This window comes from Pempheris klunzingeri, chromosome 19 (genome assembly GCF_042242105.1).
Source record: "Pempheris klunzingeri isolate RE-2024b chromosome 19, fPemKlu1.hap1, whole genome shotgun sequence".
In the NCBI taxonomy this organism is placed as follows: Eukaryota; Metazoa; Chordata; class Actinopteri; order Acropomatiformes; family Pempheridae; genus Pempheris; species Pempheris klunzingeri.
This window is the reverse complement of record NC_092030.1, coordinates 7,638,251-7,660,000: the sequence shown is the minus strand read 5'-3', so window position 1 is coordinate 7,660,000 and position 21,750 is coordinate 7,638,251. Positions and strand designations below refer to the sequence as shown.

Here is a 21,750-nt window from a genome sequence, read left to right as displayed (position 1 = left end):
GGGGACGCTGGCTGGGGATCCATTTGAACACATGAATAAACGAAAAAGGAAGGATTTGCATACACAAACCAAAGAGGGGTGATCGATCGGGAACGGTTGATTACTAGATTGATTGATTTTTTCTTTCATTTTGATACATTTGATTTGATTTGATTTTTCATTTGATATGTTAGAATTGTTCAACCTGATTAATTGAGAGGATATAACCATTCCTCTGATGTTAAATCTAATATGACTGAATAAAAATGTGTCAATTAAGCAATTAGTCCTTTGACAGAAAATCTACAGCAACCGTGATAATCAGTATTGATCAAGAAGATCACAATTTCAGAGTAAAAATATCAAAAATAACAATAAAAAATAAAATAAAATGAAAAGAGTTTGCAAAGTCGTCTAACGCAGACTGAACTCCTTAATGGAGGTACACCAGAGTGAGGAGCAAAAGGCTAAAAAATAATGACAGAACTGGAGGAGGAAAGGGATGCAGAGAGCAGGGAACCTGAGAAAAAGAAAAAAAACTTAAGTAGAGCAACCAGGCTGCCAGAGTGGCCCACAAAGTTTCCCTGCATATCACTGCCTTAATGTCCCGACCGTTGGTTGGTTTCCATGGCAGCAGACGAGGATAAAGTGGTAGCTTTTCCCTTTTTTTCCCACGCTTGCAGGGCAGTGCCATGTGAAAGCAGCGGGCAGAGTCTCTGCTGGCACACACTGAATGGGAACAGAGCTGACAAAGAGCTGAAAAACCACGCTGTTAGTGTTAAATCATCCCAAATTTGCCAGGGTGACTGGTTCAAATCCCGCTCTGCCTCAGTACATGGGGCAAGGCAGTGACACTGCCAGGCGGGTCTCCTGCTTCTGTAGAGATGATAATAATGTTCTGCTCAAGAGGGGTGTTGTGGCTTTCAGTAAAACAGCTCATTTCAAATCTTGTTTTGCATGCTGGACCTAATAAAAGCTCTGCTGTTGTACTCAATGACTACTGTATCAGCCAATCAGAGCTTTGTAGGCATGATTAAGAATGGGAAGGTCCGCTGGTTGGAGCTGACTGAAATGGAGATAAACATAACTTCCAACTGCTGCTAGCTGATGTTAGCAGGTTGCTGGAGGCTTTGACCTTCAGCATCTTGAGAAATATGGAAATTTTGCCTAAAGTTGCCATTTGTTTTTTCTTGTTTCATATTTGTAGCAATTTGTTAACAAGTGAAACCAGGTAGAAGCAGCGTGCAGCTTTGTTAGTGAGCTACTGTTAGTTGTATGTACAGTAAATGAGAGCGATGGTGGTTTTGTGTTGCCAATGGTTTGTCCACACTTCTGTAGTTGTTGGAGAGGGAGATATTGTAGCTGTACCCAGTATCTCTTTGAATTACAAGAGAGAGTGAGAGTGATGTGAACGCTTTTTTCCATTAGGGTGTTTGTAATTGCAGTCTGACTGATATGACTATGACTTTTTGTTTATTTGCCTTTCAGCAGGTAACAATAAAATGATGTCATTGTTGCTTGCTGCTCATTTTAATTCCTGACCCGCGGAGAATGGATTTTATTAAAGCCTAACAGAGCCCACAGTGCAATTCGTTTTGTTATTATAGCTGGTCTGGGTATTAACTTTCACATATTTCTTTTTTCCTCATTTGTTAAAGAAAGCAGGTGACTTCCATCTCTGAGTTTCTACGTAGGCGCTCTCTCCTCCGTCCCCCCATCCTTCCTCCTGCTGTCCATCTATTTCCGCCCTCCTCTCCTCTCCCTTGTCAGGTGGGGTCTGCCCTGCTGTGATGAAGCCGCTCTGATCACCGGCTCCTGAACAGTGTGTGGGAGCAGATATGTCATTATTCTGCAGCCAGGTGGTTGCGCTGAAATCACACAGAGCACATCAGTGATGTGGTGCAGCTCCCAGATCTGTAGCTATAGCCCTCATATTACAGCCGTCCAGGTGTTCAAATGCTGTCACATTCGTCTAAATACAGGTATTAAGTTGGGAGTCAGGTTGGAGGAAGAGGAGGTCTGTCATTGATGGCAGGAGAGAGAAAACAGGGGAGGAAGAGGGAAATGTGGAGGATATAGAGGGAAAAAAAAAGAAATGGAGCTCTTTCACAGGTTCAAAGTTTTGGAGCCGAATGACACCCACATTAAAACATTTTCAACGGAAAATGAAGGACCCCCAATTTGATCTGGCAGTACAACTGGACCCTGCCAAACCAATTCAACTGAATATATACAGCCCAGTTCTGATCCAGGGTCAGTTCTTAGGGTCTGGGCAGACGTGTAAAGACCTATCTCTAGTCAAGATGTCAGTTCAATCCTTTTTTTCCAAGATGAGATCAAATGATGAGAGCTACTCATAGACTAACCGCAAACACATATTGCCTTTATAAGATTTTCCAGTAAGTTCTAGAGGATAAAAAAATAAATAATCATAACGTATTGGTAGAAAAAGCTTTTTTTTCCTTTTAAACTTTAAAGTTAGATTCAGATTCTGCTGCTGCAAGAGACCATGGTTATCATTTCTCTGTCTCTACTCCACTTCCAATCATAATGGAAAGAAAAACAACAAATTTACTTAAAACAATAAAAAAGAGACAATAAACAAAGTGAAAGTTGGGAGCGACAAAACAACAGATGCATAAAGGGAATGAAAAGAAAACATCATTTTAGGAAAGGAGAGTTCAGGGTGAGAAAAGAGGAGGAGGAAGAGCAAAGGAGTAGAAGTGATCAGAGACAGACAGCCATGACAGTGACAAGAGAAAATCAGAGTGTGATGCTGAACCACAGGATCCTTTGACCTTTGACCCCTCCAGTCTGACAGCACCTGACCCGTCATCCATCTCTCCGGGGTCGCCTCTCCTCCTCCTCCTTCTCTCCTTCCACAGAAAGAGAGACAGAGAGGTTGAAAAAGGCAGGAAAAACTCTGATACAGTCACTACAGCTTCTACCCCACAAATCTGGATCATTGAACAAAATCAATGTCCTTTTGTTCAAATGAACCACTTCATCTTGTACAAGCACATTTTCTTCTACTATTTACCACCTCAAAACGGTCAAACTAAAACTCACACTGCAGTTTTGGTGAAAAATTGCACAAAGTGCGACTGTATCTCAGAGATGTGTTCGCTCCATTAACTCAGTCAGGTGTGTTAACTCTGGCTGTCTGTTCCTGCCTGGAAACCAATTTTAGACTAAAGTTAACCCAGCTGACACACTTTGTGTCAAAAAATCGCATTTGTAACCAGCACTTTGTTGGGATATCCACATCTCTATGTCCATTGCACAGAAACTTCCTGAAATCTGCTTAGAAATCATATTAAATGGAGCTCACTATAGCTCAAGAAGTTCTCTTAAGTATCCGAGTACTCTAGTGAGTCTGACTGTATCCATGGTCACAGTGCAAACAGAAACTTCTAATAACTAATTCGGACCTGACTTTAAATTTGAATTGATTCGATCCCAAATAAAAGAAAGATAAATATTAATAGACGTTTTTACATCCATCAATATTAGCTATTTTTTCTTTTTCACACTTTAACACAGACACTCTCCTCTATGCATTCGCACACACACATGTGCCCCATGTTGAAAGCATGTGAATGTATAGACAAAAAAAAACCAATTTAATTCATTAAATCTGTCCTAGAACATGTATAACAGCTGAGATTTCTCAGTAACCAAGCATATTCTCATACGGGGCATTCTCTAAGACGTGTAGTAACCCTGCTAAAAAGAAAAAAAAAAATTTGGGAGTGGAAAAAAAAAAGGGAAGTAAACTGTGTAGGAAATTGACATGAACAAGGGTGATATTTTATAATAGGTTAGTGGTTAGTGTGAGAGTGAGTGTTTCCCTCAGGAAAAAAAGGCCAGAAGACACATGCATCTTTTTTTATACCATAAAAATGAGCTGTGTTGGTGTTAAACATTTCTGGCCTGTTCCTGTGTGACACATGAAAACCTTGTGAGCCTGATTGTTGCATCTTTATTTAGTCAGACAGTGTCAGTGAACAACACTCCCGCCGTGTAGCTCTCACTGCTCATTGTGCTGTACTTTAATACTTCCATATTGTGCTGCTAATTCAGAATTTCACACCTTTTCTCTCGTTGCTACCTCTCTCTTTGTCTCCCCGCGTCGTTCGCCTTCCGTCTCAACCCCGAAGACAAGAGGAAACATGTTAAATCCACCTCTAAGAACCTTTTTAATTCAACATTAGCAGTCGTCATCTGTCTGTCGAACAATACCCAAACACAATTTACAGCTACGACTGGAGCATCCCGCTTTTGTTTACTCTGCTGCTAAATATTGTTCCATCAATAATGGACTCCGAACACAGAATAAGGCTTTTAGTTTTATGTAATCCTGAATGTTTTACAGGAGATTTTTTTTTTCTTTTTGCAGTGTTTTATTGTCTTGGGAGAATAATTGGAGTATGCTGTTTTTTTTTCATTTGTTTTAGGTTTTAGGAGAAATATGGGCTCAGTGCCTCATGGATGTAACTCCAGATGCTATTGTGGCCGAGGTTTTTGTGGAAGTGTTGCCCGAAATCCACAAGACAAAGGATGCAGATATGGAGGGGAAAATATAAACCCTGGAAAGAATTAAATCCTCCAAAATTCACATTCGGCGACACTTAGGAAAGAAGGACGGGGGGTTAAACTGAAGCACGGAACAAGGATGATGTCCAAAGAAATAAAAAAAAAAAACGAAAGGACCACGTCAACGCAGCAGTCTACCTAAACCTCCTGTAGTGTTTCAGGTGCCATGTTTTCGACTCCCCCCTCCCATCAGATCAGAGCGAAATAAAGACAGATTGATAAATTCACGGATGGATGTGAATGTTGCCAAATCGAGTCAGACCCCGACCAAAGTAAACGCCGTGCCACGGAGCGAGAAAAAAGAAGGAGAAAAGAGAAGGAGGGATGGAGGGGGAGAGAAGATTTGGGGCTCTAATGCCAGCCTTATGCGTCTTTTAGTCGTTTCCGCCGTCGGGGCTTGGCACCGGCACGGCGCTGTCAGCCAGCCAACAAAAATCTGCAGTGCCTGCCGCATTTCAGCAGCCCTGTTTTGTCTGAGACCAACACACACACATGCAAAAACACACAGTGACACGCTCGCGCCGCATACACACTCTGTACTGGAAATCTGCAACGTTTTTCTTCACGAAAGTGAAGCTTCGTGAAAGAAAATGCACAAATTAAAGTCAAATAAAATTCCCAAAAAGGGAGGAATTTGCTTTCTTCTTTGTAAATCAAAGACAACCTGAACAAGATTTTTCCCTTTTTCTGCCGTGCTACGAACACACAACGCTGCTGTGGAATATTAATGTGAAATATAGTTGAAGTCCTGCTGTTTGCAGGGTTCGGTGATGTCGCCTTGTTTGTCGCCTCGTTGTTGTTTGTGTATTGATACCAGGGTGGAGGAGGGGTGAATGAACGTGATGGGATGGGGTCTGTGTGTGCTGGGGGGGGTTGGATAATGAAGGCTGTTTGGTAACCACGGAGGGGGGCGTTTTTTGGGTCCCATTCACATGAACAGGGAACAAGTGTCATGGCTGCTGGTGGATTTTAATCCATCTGCTTCACAACCACACAAACAAATGAACTACATACATGCAAATACATAAATATATTCTCTTACAGGAAAATAGTCTGTGTCTGTTACTATCAGAGAACAACACTGACACACAGATGCATTACATGCATCCTCTTTCAAGGGTAGAGGAAGTTGCCTTTTTCAAAAAATCCTTGTGGCCAAATTACAATCAAGCTTTAGTTCCTCAAAAGTTGACATTCTGGAGACCATATTAGATACTACACAATAGTACACAGCGTATACTATATAATAATTGTCCCTTTAAGTCAAATCTGTGATTCAGCCCAATACATAATTGACTCGACAGCACTTTGCTCTTCTAACTGTAAATGACGTAATACATGTGCAGACAGATGTCAGTCAAACTGCAGCTTTAGAGTTCTAATTAAGCTTTCCAGAGAGGATGCAAAATGTATTTCCAGAGATTTGATAGTAGTCCTCCACTTACTTTGTCCATAGCATGTATCGAAACATCAATATCATCAAGTATCAATGAACAGCACATTATAAATAATCAGAGGATACTGCTGGGTCCACTACTTCCAATTTGTAACCTGGTGCACCATGTTTACCTTTTTGTAGGGGTCTGTATATGTCGTAGGCCTGAATAGTTTCCTTTAACCATGGCCATAAAAGAATGAAAACAGTAACAAGGGTGTAACACAAAACTACTAATATTCTAAAGTTCTAAAGCAAGTGTACAACAAAATATACAAAATAAAATAATATTGTAACCATAAGCCTATAAATAAATTCAATCATAAAAACTGATTCATATTTGTAATCCTACCTTCAAAACTAAAAAGAGGTCTAAACTGAGTCCAAATAAATGGGATAATGGTCCAGATGGACATCAATAGTGGAATTGATCAAGAGGTTTTAAGGTCAAGAAAATGCAAGTCAGAATGGTACTGAGCCATTCTGCATGACTTTAGTTGAAGACTGGAGGTTGTGATAATGATTGGAGGCCCAGATGAACTTAAACTTTTGTCTCAATGTCACACTAAACAAAAACGGCACTAAATAGCAGTGGTGGTTCTTTGACTCTTAATCATAGTGGAACCACTTGGGGGGCTACATAGTACCTTTGAAACTAAACTAAACTAAGAACCATATGGGGCTTAGCAGGTTCTTGTAGTGCTATACAGCACCTCGACCACCCTAAAGAACCACCACTTTCTGTGTGTATCACTCACTAATAGAGTAAATGACTGTGCAGTGTGTGTTATGCAGGAAGTTGTGAATGTGTGATTTTGAATGCTGCATGCTAACATATTGAGATATACATTCATATTGTCACTTTTCCAGTTACACATCAGACTCAACGCCTGCTTAGAATTAGAGCAAAATGTGGAAATGCAGTACAGCTAATGTGTGCACTCATGCAGGTACATCAGCATCAGCACCACTGGCTATAGGACGAGGACAAGGGTTACGTCAAACTATTCATCACATGAAGATAGAATCAGTTGTGTAACATGTTTCTGCACCTTTCTGTTTTAAAACAGGCTGGTCTGTGTCAGGTATTTTTAGTAGATGGTGTTTTTGGATTCTTGGAGAAGAAACTTTTGTTCGGCTTCCAAAATTTGTGAAGTGATTTAAGTTTTTCCGTGACAAGTTATGATTCACCGCTGAAACTGTGTATGTGTTGTTTTCTAAAAACAGTTTGGGCTCAACAGGAGGGCTACCTTTGTTGTTGAATGTACAGAGCATCAGCAGCAGCTGCCTTCAAATCATAGCTATAAAACATTTAGCTTTATAGCAAGCAAGCTTTTTCAAGTTAATACTGAGACCTGTTTTCCTGTTTTGTTGATCTAAACTATATGTCCTCACAAAATATTCTTTAGTCAATGTTCATAATGTCTACAATGATCTTGATCTAAACACATCTAGTATCAATCATTTTTTTTATTTTGTAAAACATAAAGTTTCTAACTAAATTTCATTTTCTACAATTTCTACAACAATGCACTGAAGTCACAGGATAGGATGTAGTTTGACTACACAAAACAAACTTCACTCCTTTTGAGGTTTTACAGTTGTTCAAAAGCCGTCTGGGAAATGTACAAAATCACTAACTGATTATTTTCGGAAAAGTTTTATATTTACTGTTAAACGTCTGTATGTGACATCAGCTAACTTTAGTGCTTTGTTTCTAAAATTAAAACATTTTCACAGACAAGATTTCAAAAGGTAAACACAACATGGGTGTGTGTTTGGCTCAAAGTGGATACTAAAACCCAAATACACATCCAGATGCATCGTTTGTCTTTTTCCAATACATTTTCAATGCTTCTACTTATTCACAAACGTTGATTCTTAGTCAATAAACATTGAAATGTTTAACCAAAAAAAAAAAAAAAAGTGAAATCCAAGATGAAATTGGAAGAGCATCCAAATAATTTAAAGATAATTTTTCCGTCCAAAAATGAACCTATGTCATGTACAGAATCACATCATTTAAGAAATGAAAGAATGAAAGATTTGTGTCCAATCAGCAGACTGATCCGCTGTGATATGGCTGAAGGTAGAAGTCGACAGATGTGAGCTGGATGCTGCGTCTCTCGAGTCGTTCTCGACGCTCGTATACGTTCATCTGTTGTTTGATGTATTCACTCGCTCTGGTGCCAAGAAATCAATGCCTGCTGGGATTGAAGGACGGGGGCTGGTGGTGGTGTGTGTGTGTGGGGAGGTTGTCTGTTAGACGACGGTTACTCATCGACCATCGTCTGTTAAATTAATGTTGATCCCAAAAAAATGTTACGCTTTACACGGGAAGACAAGGCCATGAATAAATATATAGATTATTTCAAATTCAGCGCTGGCGGGATCATATGATTGTCTGTTAGAGTGTGTGTTGGTTTGTGTGTAATGTGTGTGTGTGTGTGTGTGTGTGTGTGTCATTACCTTTCAGACTTTGTAGAAACTTCTGGACCAGTGCCCGGTGGTGTCATGGAAACGCTTGAATCCCTCAGAATGATTCATGTCTGCACAGTTCAACCCTCCCCCCATCACACACACACACACACACGCACACACACACATGCACGCGTGCAGGAAGAGGGAGTTTAACCCTTCTTCTATCCATCTTCCTTCCCCCTCCCCTCCCCTCCTCCCTTTCTCTTCTCTCTCTTCTCTTTCTTTCCTCTCATCATCTCGCCATCCTCGTCAAATCGCACTATTAGTCACATAGTTTATTAAAATGGACTCATTATATGGATGTCAGAGGAGATCACGTCTTCTGAGTGTTTCCTTTCACACAGAGAAAGACTTGACATGACTATCTGAAAGAGAGAGTCTAGACGTTGACTCTAAGAACAACTCGTGTTGCTTGTTTTTTTCTTTTTCCTCCTGATGAGTCTGAATTGAAAACGCAAAGCTGATAGATGTCAGATGTGACGAGCAAAGAAGGACAAAGACGCCAACATTGGCTCCCGTAACTACTGTACCTTTTTCTTCATCTCTAAATTAGAAATAGAAAATGAGGATCACTCTCAGGATGAATTGATAGACGTTGATGTTGACATTTAAAAGCAGATTCCCTCTTGGTGAATCTGACTTTTTTAAAAACAAGAATAAAAAAAGAAAGAATCAAAATTAAGGAATAATAAACTGTCAGGATCTAATAATATTAATAATAATAATAGCTTAGATTTATATAGCACCTTTCAAGAAACCCAAAGATGTATTAATAGACACCAAAGCGTCTGACTAAATCTATCAGAAGAAAGAATCTAGATGTTGTCACGAACTACATCTTCTTTTTAACTGCATGAAATAAAACACAAAAATAATTCAAAAATGAATAATGGCTTAAACATGTCAGGATGAAGTGATGGATGCCAAATTGATTATTGTGAGATGAAAAGCAAAAACATAGAAAGGGGATTTTATTTTGTTAATTTTGTGACAGTCAGGACAAAATGGCCTGACACACACACACACACACACACACACACACACACACACACACACACACACACACACACACACACACACACACACCCACTTCTCATTTTTATATAATTTTTGCTTGCTCTACTCTGCTTGCTCTGTTCTTTCCTTGTCTCCCATTTCCTCCATTATCCTCATCATTACTATCCCCTCCTTGTTTCCTCACCTCTTCCCTTTCCTCTCCCCCTCTCTCCTCTTCACTTCTCTCCTGTCCACTACTTTCCTTCCCTCCTCGTTTCTTTTCTCCTCCCCTACCCCTTTCTTCCTTCCATCCTCTCCTCCCCCTTTCTGTTCCCTCCTCCTCTCTTCCCTTCTCTTCTTTCTTCTTCTCTTTGCTTTTCTTCCCTTAGCTTCTCTCTTCCCCTTTCCTCTCCTCTCCTGCCCCACCCCCACCTCTTTTCTCTATTGATACCTGATCTGAACAGTGAACTTCTCTGCGGCTCTCTGTGTTGTGGTTGCAGTGACTTCTGTTTACTGCTGCTGATGGTATCACTTTGTTGTGGTGCTGCAGTTAATGAAACTATATTAAACTAATTAAGATGATCATTGACATGGAAGAACTAATTAATGAAGAAGAAAACACGAAGCTCACCCTGACACTGTTGCCTTGTATTGATCAGAAGATATTACTGTATTGTTTGGTGTTTAATTGAGTCTCAGAACTTTTTCAAGACTCAACCAAAGCGTCCATCTTTCCCTGACTTCAACAGAAGCGTGTTAGTGGCCTTTATACACCCACCGGTTATTTTTGTATAGTTTCAGGTAGACATCTTCACTGTTTTATATCATACCTAACCCATAGAAATTCTACTGTGGTGAACATGTTGTCTGTCACTGCTCTGTGACGTTCATTAACCCTCTTCTAACTCATTTTTCCTTTTTCTGCAACAGTTATGGCATCTGCTCCTCACTTAGGTGCAGCTGCAGAAATAAATACAACACCAGGGAACTAATATTAATTCTACTTTCTCAAAATCAACTAAATAAATCACAGATTTTGCACAATTCACTTCACAGAGTAATGTCATTTGAAGGCCCTGCTACAGGTCACAGACTGACTGGTCACAGAAGACATTGTTAACACCGACAGGTGGCTGAGGTGGACGCTTTCGTCCTTCTTAACCCTTTAAAGCCTGAACCATGAAACCAGTTTTTGAAACTGGAGTGTGTGTTGATCCTTCTGACAAATTACAAAAACAAATGTAAGTTTAAAGTTTGCTACATCCGGCATTTTTGTGCAATCTATTGCTCACAGTTTGTTTATCTTAAACAAACAAAAACATATAAAATACAAAAAACACAAATCAATATCACACTGATGATGTAGAGGTGTATGTATCAAATATGATACACTTGGCGTTAAAGGGTTAACCCTCATTCTACCAACATCTTTAACATACAAGGACCATCAATGTGTATTCATAAGATTCATAAGAGTCCATGTGTGTAAAACATAAATATATACTTTAGGATAGGAAGTCTGGGTCTTGTCCTTGAAATGAGTGGAAGCATATCCTCCTATATTAAATACTCTAAATTAAGACTGATGGCAAACATGAACTCAAGTTAAGTAGTGGTTTTAAAATGCTTATGTTGCAACAGTGTCATGACTAAATAAAAAAAAAAAAAAGAAGAAGAAAACACTGAAAACAAAAAGCACAATATTAACACTACAGGTCTGACACTCGTTCTGGGCTTCGAGGAGGCAGACATGACCAGAATACAGAGTGATGTTGGTTTGTGGGCTTCTGCTGTGTAGACGGGTCCAACAAAATCCACTATACACACACATACACACACACAGACACAGACATAGTCGGTGTGTCTCAGGTTTTGGATCATGTGTTGTGAATGTTTGCTCTCTCTGGTTTCATGTTGTGTTCTGTGTTGTCCTTGTTCTGGAAGACACTTGTCAGTTAACATGTTGGTGAAAAACACCAAAGAAAACCTAAAATAATAAAAAATGACTTAATCAACTGGTGGTGGGACATCTCATGAAGTGAAGAGATGGAGGACTGGCCCTTTTGTTAAGACTAAGATGCTGATGAGACAGACAGCTTTCATCCAACTTCAGAGAGACACAAAGAGAATGAAGTCACCAAAAATTTCAGAGTCATTCAGAGTCGATTACAGAAAAACAGAAAAAGTGTTTCAATGACTAAACCTGTATGTATATATGTGTCTCTACTGGTTTCATACTCAACAAGAACAAGGCAAAATGGCTTCACAAAGACAGAAATAAGCAAAAGCATTAGGGTTAGATTAGAGGTTATCTTTAATATAAGTCTTAGAATTAGAATTAGCTTCATATTTGGGGTTGAATAGTGGAGGAGGGTCAAAAAGAATAGGATGTTATCCATTAAGTGGCTATTGTTTTACACATGTGGTGTTAAAAACCTTGTATCTCCAAAATTTTACATGAGCTATGAAAAGCAGCCCTGAAATGACTTTCAGTTCAGTTTACCAGAAAAATGTAAAAATCATTGAATTTCGATTTAAATTAAATCTATCTTGAAAATAGGAGTAGTTGTTCATTCAACATTACCTTAGGATCAGGATTGAGGGCTGGTCTAATAAGATTAAGTTTGGTTATGGGCCTGTTAAGAAGTAGTGTGATAGCTAATAGTCTAGCAGAACATCCTGGTTCCCGTTAGCTCTCTGCTTGTAATGGAGCTTATTTGTATTTCTTCTCTGTCTCTCCGCATTGTGGATTAGCAGGGATTTGGTCCTCCTGGCTCACCGACTTCTCTATGGGCTTTATCCAGCAGAGTGGGCTGACCTCCCCTCCTCCACCTTTTGTACCTCTGCAGCCAGCACACTCTAACGAGTGGCGGTTCGTCTGGGGGTCCTCTTCACAGCCAATGAGTTGTTTATGTTCGTTGCCCAGGAAAAAATGTCACTGCAGGGTTCCTCAGAGAAATTCAGAGGCTGGCAGTAGTAGGGTTGAGGTTAGAAAACCTTCTTTTAGGGAGTTCGAGGTTTGAGACAGTTCAGTTTTAGATCATCTTAGACATTTTTGTCTTCATGTGACAGCTGATTGGCGAGATAAATAAGATTTAGAAACAGACAGACTGGATAAAAGAAGCAGTGATGCTGTGATTCAGATTCAATCCTATAACCCCATGGTTATGTGGTTACATGTAATGCTACAAACTAGCACATTTATATATATTTATCAGTTTTTCATTTGAGTGTCAAAAATAAGCGATTATGTAAGATTTTGTCCCACCAATCTTCAATCTGCTTTGTGTTCAGTCTGAGTACACATTCAGAATTCTTTAGCCCTGAGAAACTGTTGCACAAAGGACATGTTTCAGTGTCAGAGATTGGCAAATGCCTGGCCAAGCAGCTCTCAAAGAAATATGAAAGAACATTTGTTTTTGGAGCTTTCTACAAACTATCAGGGTCTACAAAATTTTAAATTAATATTTTCATTGAGCCTTCCATGGGTGAAGAATCGTTCTTTGTAGGTAGAGTCAGTCCTCTAAGAACTGCCAATTTGTGAAGGATCATCAAAGTATCGTTAGGTCAAATCAGACTTATTGAAAACAGGTTTGTCAATGAGTCCTCTGAGGCTGATGAGGTTCCTTAAAGGAACAAGGTTGTTATTATTCTTTTACAAACAAACATAACAGAACATCTAATCTTATATCTCAGAGGTTGCCAGACTGATGCAGTCCTCTTGAGACTTCAAAAAACAGTCAGGGTTCAGGAAACAATTACAAATATCTTATCTCTCTCTAAGGATGAAGAACCTTTCATTTTGGATGCTCAATGAAATCTGCTAACTAAATCAGCATCAGGGTTTGACAACGTTTGAAGTAGGGTTCTCTAAAAATGTTTTAAGGTTTCAGACGAGTATGAGTTTCTGGAAGTGTCGTCCGATCAAATCAATGAGTTTGAAAACTATATGGTTCCTTGAAGGAACAGAAGGGTTCATTCTATTTTTTTAGGGTGCCAAACTCTTAAGCTTAAGCCAAACTCTTAAGAATTGTTCATGTTCATCAGTCTTGGGGATTGTTGGAGGTTTCTAGAAATCATCTGTGCATAAAAAATGGCTACAGTAGCGTTTTTCAATGAGCCTTCCAAAGGTGAAGGACCCCTTTGTTTTCAGAGTTCCTTGAAGGATTGTTGTGGTTTGAGAATGTTTCATAACATTTTAGACCATTTATAAGAACTACCAAATGCCAAAGACATTACCGCAGGCATTGTCATGGTTGTCCTTTGAGGTGGGGGTTTCCTGCTCCCTGCCATCATGGTTAAGAACTGAGTTTCCTTTTAAGTAGAAGTTCTTGAAATAAGGTTCTACAAGTATTGTCTGATCAAGTTAAACATTTTATAAAGAGCCTTTGAGGTTCATCAAGGTACTTTCACATTTTGTAACCCTCTCTGGAAATCAACTTCTACATTAACCGAAGGGACCAAAAAAGGTTAATAGAATTGCTTTTATTTTGGAGAGTAGTGAGGTTGACAGGGAGTTGAGAAGAGAAGAGAAGAGGTTCTGCTGGGATTTGATCCAAAGTAGTCTAATAGTATCAGGAACATTGTGTCTGAAACAAACTGTTGAAGGAGAGTAATTATATGCACATCACGTAGGTGCAAGGCTATCAGAAGACGTCATCACTGAAAAAGAGGTAAAGACTGCACACTTGCTCTACGCCACTATGACTATGAAACAAACGCTAAAATAAAACCCTGCAGCAATAATGTGGTTGGTCAGCTGGATTGCCAAATGTATTTTATAATCTTAAATTCAGTTTTTTCACTGTGTCTGTTATAATTTTGTTCACCTCCTTTTATGTTTGTAGTGTTCTTGTGCTTTAAATGGCTGAGAATCTTGGGCAAAGGTCATAATACAGTGAGTCATCTGATCTAAGTTGAAACAAAACTAATCTGCTGAAAAATAGAGTGGTCAATACCATCAGAGGAAATGTAAAACCCATTAATTGTGAAGGGCCAAAGAAGTCATCCACTTCAAACTAAGGATTTTTTAAAAATGTATTTTGTGTTTTATGGCTTTCCTTTTTTTATTAACATTTATAAACTCTCTCTTTTTTATCAAAATATATGTCCAGTTTGAATGAAGAGGTTCCTTTAGTGTGTGTGTGTGTGTGTGTGTGTGTGTGTGTGTACGGGGTGCTGTGACAGTGTGTGATCTTGTGGCTGACCCTTGGCATCCTGCGTTGCTCCGTCCCTGTTTGGCTTTTTTTCTAATCAAAATACCAGGTATTTTCTGTTTGTGTGTGTTATACATGAGCTCAGCCTGCAGAGAGGGTGGAGGTGAAAAGGTTGCTGTGTTTGGACAAAAATAAAGAACTGTGGTTCTACAGTTGCTAGATCCTAAATTAAGAAATCATATTTATGGCATTTGTAATAGCTTCTGTATCTAGGTCATTGTTATCCTATATTTCTGTCTCCCCATCTAACTTTAATATTCAACAGCATTTAGTCACATGGTTTATTTATCATATCTTTTACTTAAAAAAAATATCATAATTTACACAGGCATCATAGGTTCCAAAGCATTTAAGAAAACTCACCGTGTTGATCAAACACACATCAAATGGAAAAAAAAAGGAAAAACAGGGGAAAATGGAAATAAAAGTAAAATATCAGGAGCCATACATCTGCACAAAAAGACAAAAAGTGTGTACAGTCTGGCTGCCAACACATATCCCCAAAAAAATAAATAAAACATACAGAAATATCATTATAGGCCTTCAAGAGCATGGGTCAGAGTTATTACCAATTAATCTGCACTGTGTGTGTGTGTGCGTTTGCCCATAATTCGTATGGGATTCATGTAGGCATAGACTCGTGTCCACAAGTGTGTGTGTGTGTGTGTGTGTGTGTGTGTGTCGATGGATATGTACGTACCTTTTCTTACTGAGATATGTTATTTAGGGCTGCCGTGCCAGAGGGGACAAAACTGCTGCCACTGTTGGCAGATGTCAGGTGTAAGCATTGAGAAGAGTGGATTGAGGGGGTGATCGGTGCGATGAATGTGAAAGTTATTTATGGCCGTGCTGAAGTGGAGAGGTTCCTTACAGAGGCAAACTTCTCTCGTCCTGTCAGGGCTAATGACAGAGGCCTCTGGTTTGTCTTGTCCTGTCTGAATTGTGCACAAATGAATGAATAAAAAAGAATGAATGAATGAAGCTAATAGTTGCTCACACTGCTGATCTTGCTATTAATAGTGAAAAATAGTGGTAAATAATACATACTAAATATTGTATGTTTGATGGAATGGATTTTTGAATGAAATATTGAATTAGTCGATCATACCACTGATTTTATGTAGCCCCAGTTTCCATACAAACAATTTTAAATTATGTTTAATAAGTGTGGGAAAGAAGGATGAATTAATGAATCGGGCCTATGAGAGAGAAAACAAAAATGAGAAATACACCAAATGTTATTTTTTACATTTACTTCATGGTAAAATCTCTGAAAACACTTCAACTAGATAAAAAAACACAGTTTCATTTTTCTTTACAGTGTAACCTTTTGACAGTGGACACATATGAATTGTATTTCCAGGTGCCTAAAATATCTACATTTTAAAATGTATTTAAAAAAAAATAAAGTGTTATAGATTTTAGAATTATAGTCAGTAGAGTAATTTATATCAAAATATTAAGATATGATTATATGAAGAATTATATGAAGAATTTTATTTTACCTACTTTATATTTGGATTTATTGCAGGTTGTGGTATTTTGCAGGGGTGTATGCATGTTAAATTCAGTTCCTGTGTGTGTGTGTGTGTGTGTGTGTGTGTGTGTGTGTGTGTGTGTGTGTGCGGTCCTGAATTAGTATTTTGAAATGCATGTGCCTCTGTGTATGAATATATTTCGGTACCATGCAAAAGTACATTTGCATGTGTGTGTCTCTGTGTGTGTATATATAGGACTATATATACAGAATGTATATTGTACACATTTACACGTCTGTGAGAGTGTGTGAGTGTGCATCTGTGCCAGTGATTTCCAGTACTGTGTGTGAGTGTTTGTGTATATGTTTTGGTGTGTATGTGTGTGTGTGTGGGAGTCTTTGTGTATGTGCCAAACCGGTCCAGCTGGCATCAGTCGTAGCTGAAGCCGAGGCCGCTGTATCGGTCACACACACACACACACACTCAGATACACACACACACACTCAGATACACACACACAGATAGTCGACCACATTCCCGTTCTGTACGCCTGTAATTATCAACCTCTTCTGCATCGACTACCATGTTGGCGTGTATTCAGCGCTGGTCTATACACGCCTGATTCAAACCCTTCACCACGTACACGCTTCATTTTCCTCCACACACGCTCGCTATAAAACCCTTCCATTTCATCTCGTACGGCTGCACCGACCGCAGAATGTAATTACACACTAACCGTGGTTTGATATTTAGACTGGCTGAAGATTTAAGGTTTTATCCAAAAAGAAGGCCTGTGTGGTAAAAATAGGCTCGAAGTGGTCCCGCAGCTCGGAGGAGAGGAACGTCTGTTCAGAAGCTGGAGAGGAAATTAGCTTTGTTGTGTGCACGCCGCGGCGGTCGGTGCATTTTCGAAATTCATCAGATACCTTGTTCATAGCCAGACACGTTCGGTTTGTGTATTAAACTGATGGTGGGTTACCTGCCAAAGAGGCTTCACCTTCATCGTGTACTGATCAATCCTTGGCCTGCATTTTAACAGCTCTGATGTCTGATTTCAATCAAACTCATTTTAACACGTTTGACCAAAGATGTTCTACAGAGACAGTGTGTGTGTGGGGGGGGGATGTGAGGATCTGTACTCTATTTTCTCAGGTCCATACAATCTGTGTCAGATGTAGGTTAAGGCTCAACAGAAAGGAGGTGGCCCAAAAAAGAAGACCATCTCACTCAAAACCGTAGTTTACATAGAATCTTAGAAAAACTTTACAGACAGAAAACACTTGTGCTGAGAGACCATCTTTAGTTTTTGTACCACAAAAACAGCACAAAGATTGAACAAGCTAAATATTCAAGACAATTACTTGTACTTGTTGGCTGGCGAGGCTCTTAATAGAAAGGCCCTTAAAACTGAAACTCCACACAGGTCCCATGATCTAAAGATGCTGACACCATCCAGGTGGAGGGGATAGTATGGAATTCACCACAAACGCTGCAGGTGCACAAACAAAAACAAAAAAAAACAACTGCACAACCCCTGTAGTTGCAGGAACCGTCTTCTTAGATGGATGCTATGTGACCACAAGGGTGTTATACGGCACCCTTTTAAGCATTCAAGTAGATTGCTAGGGCGTCACCAGTGCAGTATTGTGTTGGATTTTTTGTATCAATGTCTTCTTTAGGTTGAATCCGGAGGGATGTTCTGCTTTAAAACATCACACACTTAAAAGTTTTGTAACTGAGATCTCACAGAGTTTGATTTTTTTTTCCATCTAAATGCCACCTGAAAACTGTACACCTTGTCTCACATTCAGTTTGTTTTGTCTGTACATGCAGAGAAAGTAAATCTACACCTAAAAGAAAGTGGAGGGTGGGAAGCGTTTCTGTCTTCAAAGCTGGATCTTGTAGCATAAAGAGTCTTCGTTCTCTCTGTATATGGATCTGTGCATTACAGGCATAGCAGATGTCTGTTTTGTTGTGCTGTGAGACCAGCAAGCAGAAAGATTGATCATGAAAACTGAGTTTGAATGAATGAATGAATGAATGAATGAATAATCCTCCAAACAAGAGGCTGAAATATGCTTTCAGTGTTTTGGGGAAATGTCCCTGGTGGTAAACAAATCAAAATCCATAGTATACTTTATTTAATAGGAGCCTACATCCAATAGTTTTGTGGGAATTAATGAGTCTGTGTTTGGTAAATTAATTAGTTGATTAATCAATAATCAATCAATTAATTTTAACAATTTATTATACCTTTCATCAGATGTGTTAAATACTTAACTAATAATCAATAATTGATTAATTTTCAACTGAATTCATTAGTGAATGATTGAATAATTGGAGCTTAATCAACATCAGCGGTGGTTTAAAGTTAACGTTCGGTGTGGTTCATTTAAGAGTGAACGCTCGATCGAACGAACGAACGAACGAACGAAGTCAGTAATATGACATCCTGTTTATTTCGTCTTATATTTTGTCTGCTTCATTCATACTAAATGTTATTTTTGTGTCAGAAAGAACTGAATGTTAATTGAGTGAAAGAAAGCGGTCTACATGGTCTGCTAAGACTGACTGTGTTTGGAATTCATGGCTTCACAAAAGTAGTAAATGAGTGGACGGATTCTTGAGTTGAGAAGATATGGTTGCTGAGGCTCTTCCATCTGCTAACTCTCTGCTCTCTTTTCTTTTTGTCCTCCTGCAGGTAAAACAGAAAGAAGCTCGTACTCGTACGGCAGAGAGTCCAACCCACACTGCCACCAGGTCAGTTTCTTCCTTTATACAAGCAGAGCAGATGTGTAGCTCAACTTTTGTGTTTTTTATGTCAAAACGGTGAACACACTCATGAAGACAGAGGAAAGCAAACTCTTTGGGTTTGATCTGAGGTCGTTGGTAGAGAATGGTCAGGAACAAGGGATTTATGCGACTGACTGCTCATCCCTCGCACGTAATAACAGTTGTGTAGAGGTGCACAGCAGAAGCAGGCTCAGGTCGCAGAGTACACAGCCTGTTGAACTACAGCAAGGCGAGATGAAGATGTAGATGAAAAATGTGTGTTTTATGAGTGTGTGTGTGTTTAAATTTCTTGAACCAGTATGAAGCACCAAGGACAGACCTGAAGAGCACTGAGGTCCCTGCTGCTCTTGTTAAATACTTATGGAAGAATGCTTACCTTGATCTTTTTGTATAAATTAGCATGTAGCTTGTTAGCTTGGCCATAGGAAGCAATGGATGGCAAGTAGAGCAGAGTGAAGCATTGCTGTTGATAGTTATTGAGGACGACACAGGGCCTTAAAGTGAATGGGAAGTTAGAGCATTTTCAGCCTCTGGAATTGGAGTGTGGTGTATTTTCCAGCCAGGGATTTAAATCAAATCCTTAAATTTGATTGGATCGTTAATACGTGGACGTGGTCTATATAATATATTGCGATACTGACAACTAGTGAGTTTTGAAGCTGTTGATGGCTGTTGGCCTCTGCCCACACAGCCCTTACTTGCATCATTAAATGAGGAAGACGGACATGTGGGAGAAATTAATAAATTAGAGCATAATAAGTTTTTTTGGAAATGTAAACAAAGTTTTTGCCAACTGACATCCAAACACCTACCTCCCACTGCTCTGCTAGCAACTACAACCTACAAGCTAACAGTCATGTGTGGTTTTATATGATAGTAGGGGTTAGCCACAAAAATATCTATCAGGCCTGGGGGGGTGAGATGAGTTTGCAGACTCAAAAACAAGAGCATTTAGCTAAACGAGGCTAAAAACCCTGTAAAACCGCGGAATCGCTAAGAAATCCTTTGTCTGCACCTCACAACAAATTTCACCAATTTCATTCTTCATTTTATCCTTAAAGTCGTCTGTGACTTGGTTGATGTTTTTGCCTGCAACTTTTCTGGTGTGTTAAAATCCTGCAGATAGCAGCACCAACAGGTGCTACTAAAAACAACAGCTGCTACAGATTTCGCATATTTTCAAGTTTTCCAGAGAGATACTCAACTTCATCACATTTTCCCAACTTCTCAAAACAAAGTATTATTAATTGTAACTTTTAGGTATATTCTTTTGAAGGGAATATTTATGGGCAGCTGTGCCAGGTGTTGTGAGGACTTTGCTAATAGCTGGGTTTTGAATCTGTACTGTGATCTTCCTGCTCAGTTCTCATAGACCATATGCATCCATGAGAAGATGCATGTTGATAATTAAGAAAATATACAGATGTTTGGTGTTTGATTCTGCTGATGGATTATTAAAACAGAGAGAGGCTTGATGTGCTCGCTGTAATTTGACGATCGACTTCAGGTTTGGAAATTTAAAAAATCACATACGTTCCATTTGGTCGCAGGCTGTCGGATGTGTTGACTGAGTCTGATGTTATGGATTTATTTTTCCTTTAGTCTTGAACATCTATTAATTAAAGATCATCAAAGAAGTGCATTTCCATGCTTATGAAAATCAAAGTTGTGCTTAGAGATGTTGCAGGTTTTGATAAATATATGAAAGCTGTCACATTTCCTTTTGCTGAACAAGATGTTGAGGTTTTATATGAGGCCTTTGATCTGCTCAGTTAATCATATATACAGAACTTTGTACAATAAGCTTTTAATAGTTGCAGCAGAACTTAAGCACAATGATATGTGTGGTATTATGTACACACTACTGTATAAGACATTGAATATGTGATTACAGCAAAATTTGTAGCTTTACTGATTTTTCATATAAAGGATTTATGCCAAAAATGTCAAAATTGAAAGCTGTTAATCAATTCAAATCAATACACCCTCTCAGTATATTTGTTCTCAGGCTAAGGTGGAATTACACTGGAATGAAACTGGCCTCAGTCGAACACCAACACCAGATACCACAGTCACTTTAGTGCACCGACTCTCAAGATAACAGACGCTTAGTGACACCTTAGACTGTATTTTACTGACTTCCAGCAGCTTTTGGAGGTTTGCCACCTTTTTAGGCTCCAGGTTTAGGTCTTAAAACAGCAATTAAAATGATCATCCCTTTGCTATTGTATACTTTTTAAAAGACAAATGGGGACTTTGATGAAGAATTTCTAAGTCTAGACTCATCGCCATGCCACTTGAGTGCCGACACTGATGTTGATTTGAACTCACCGTGTCTGATGAGATAGCTGTGCCTGCACATCGTGCTGCACTCCGAAGTCATCCAAGTTGTCTCATCTCACACATCCAGTCTGGACTGTGACTTCATGCAAATTTGAAAATTAAATCTTCACACAAGTGTTTGTGGAGGGAACCATGAACGTTACCTCTGGGTAATCCCCTCGTACTCAGAGATAAAACTCCTCTGCTAGAACTTGAGAATGCAGTCCCTGCGGAGTTCAGGCACATGCCAGCTCAATCAGCTGTTTGACGATGCCGATCCACAGAGATCACGTCCTAACATACCACACATGTCAGGAAGGCTTGATTCCCTCACTGTACAGCTTCATCCATTGTCTTTTGAAATCCAAGGGTCAGTTTGGAGCATTTTTTTCTATAGATGAAGTGATTTGAACTTACCTTTAGTTAAAACATTCATTAGGAGTTTAGCAGTTTT

General features: G+C 39.2%; 1 protein-coding gene across 1 annotated transcript in view; it reads left to right on the top strand.

The window, feature by feature from the left end:
- LOC139218465 (transcription factor 4-like) overlaps positions 1–21,750 on the top strand; it is a 196,184-nt gene that overhangs the window by 70,022 nt on the left and 104,412 nt on the right. Inside the window, exon 6 of the mRNA XM_070850028.1 lies at positions 18,883–18,941. Coding sequence (XP_070706129.1) covers positions 18,883–18,941 — 59 coding nt within the window. The remainder of the gene's footprint in view (positions 1–18,882; positions 18,942–21,750) is intronic.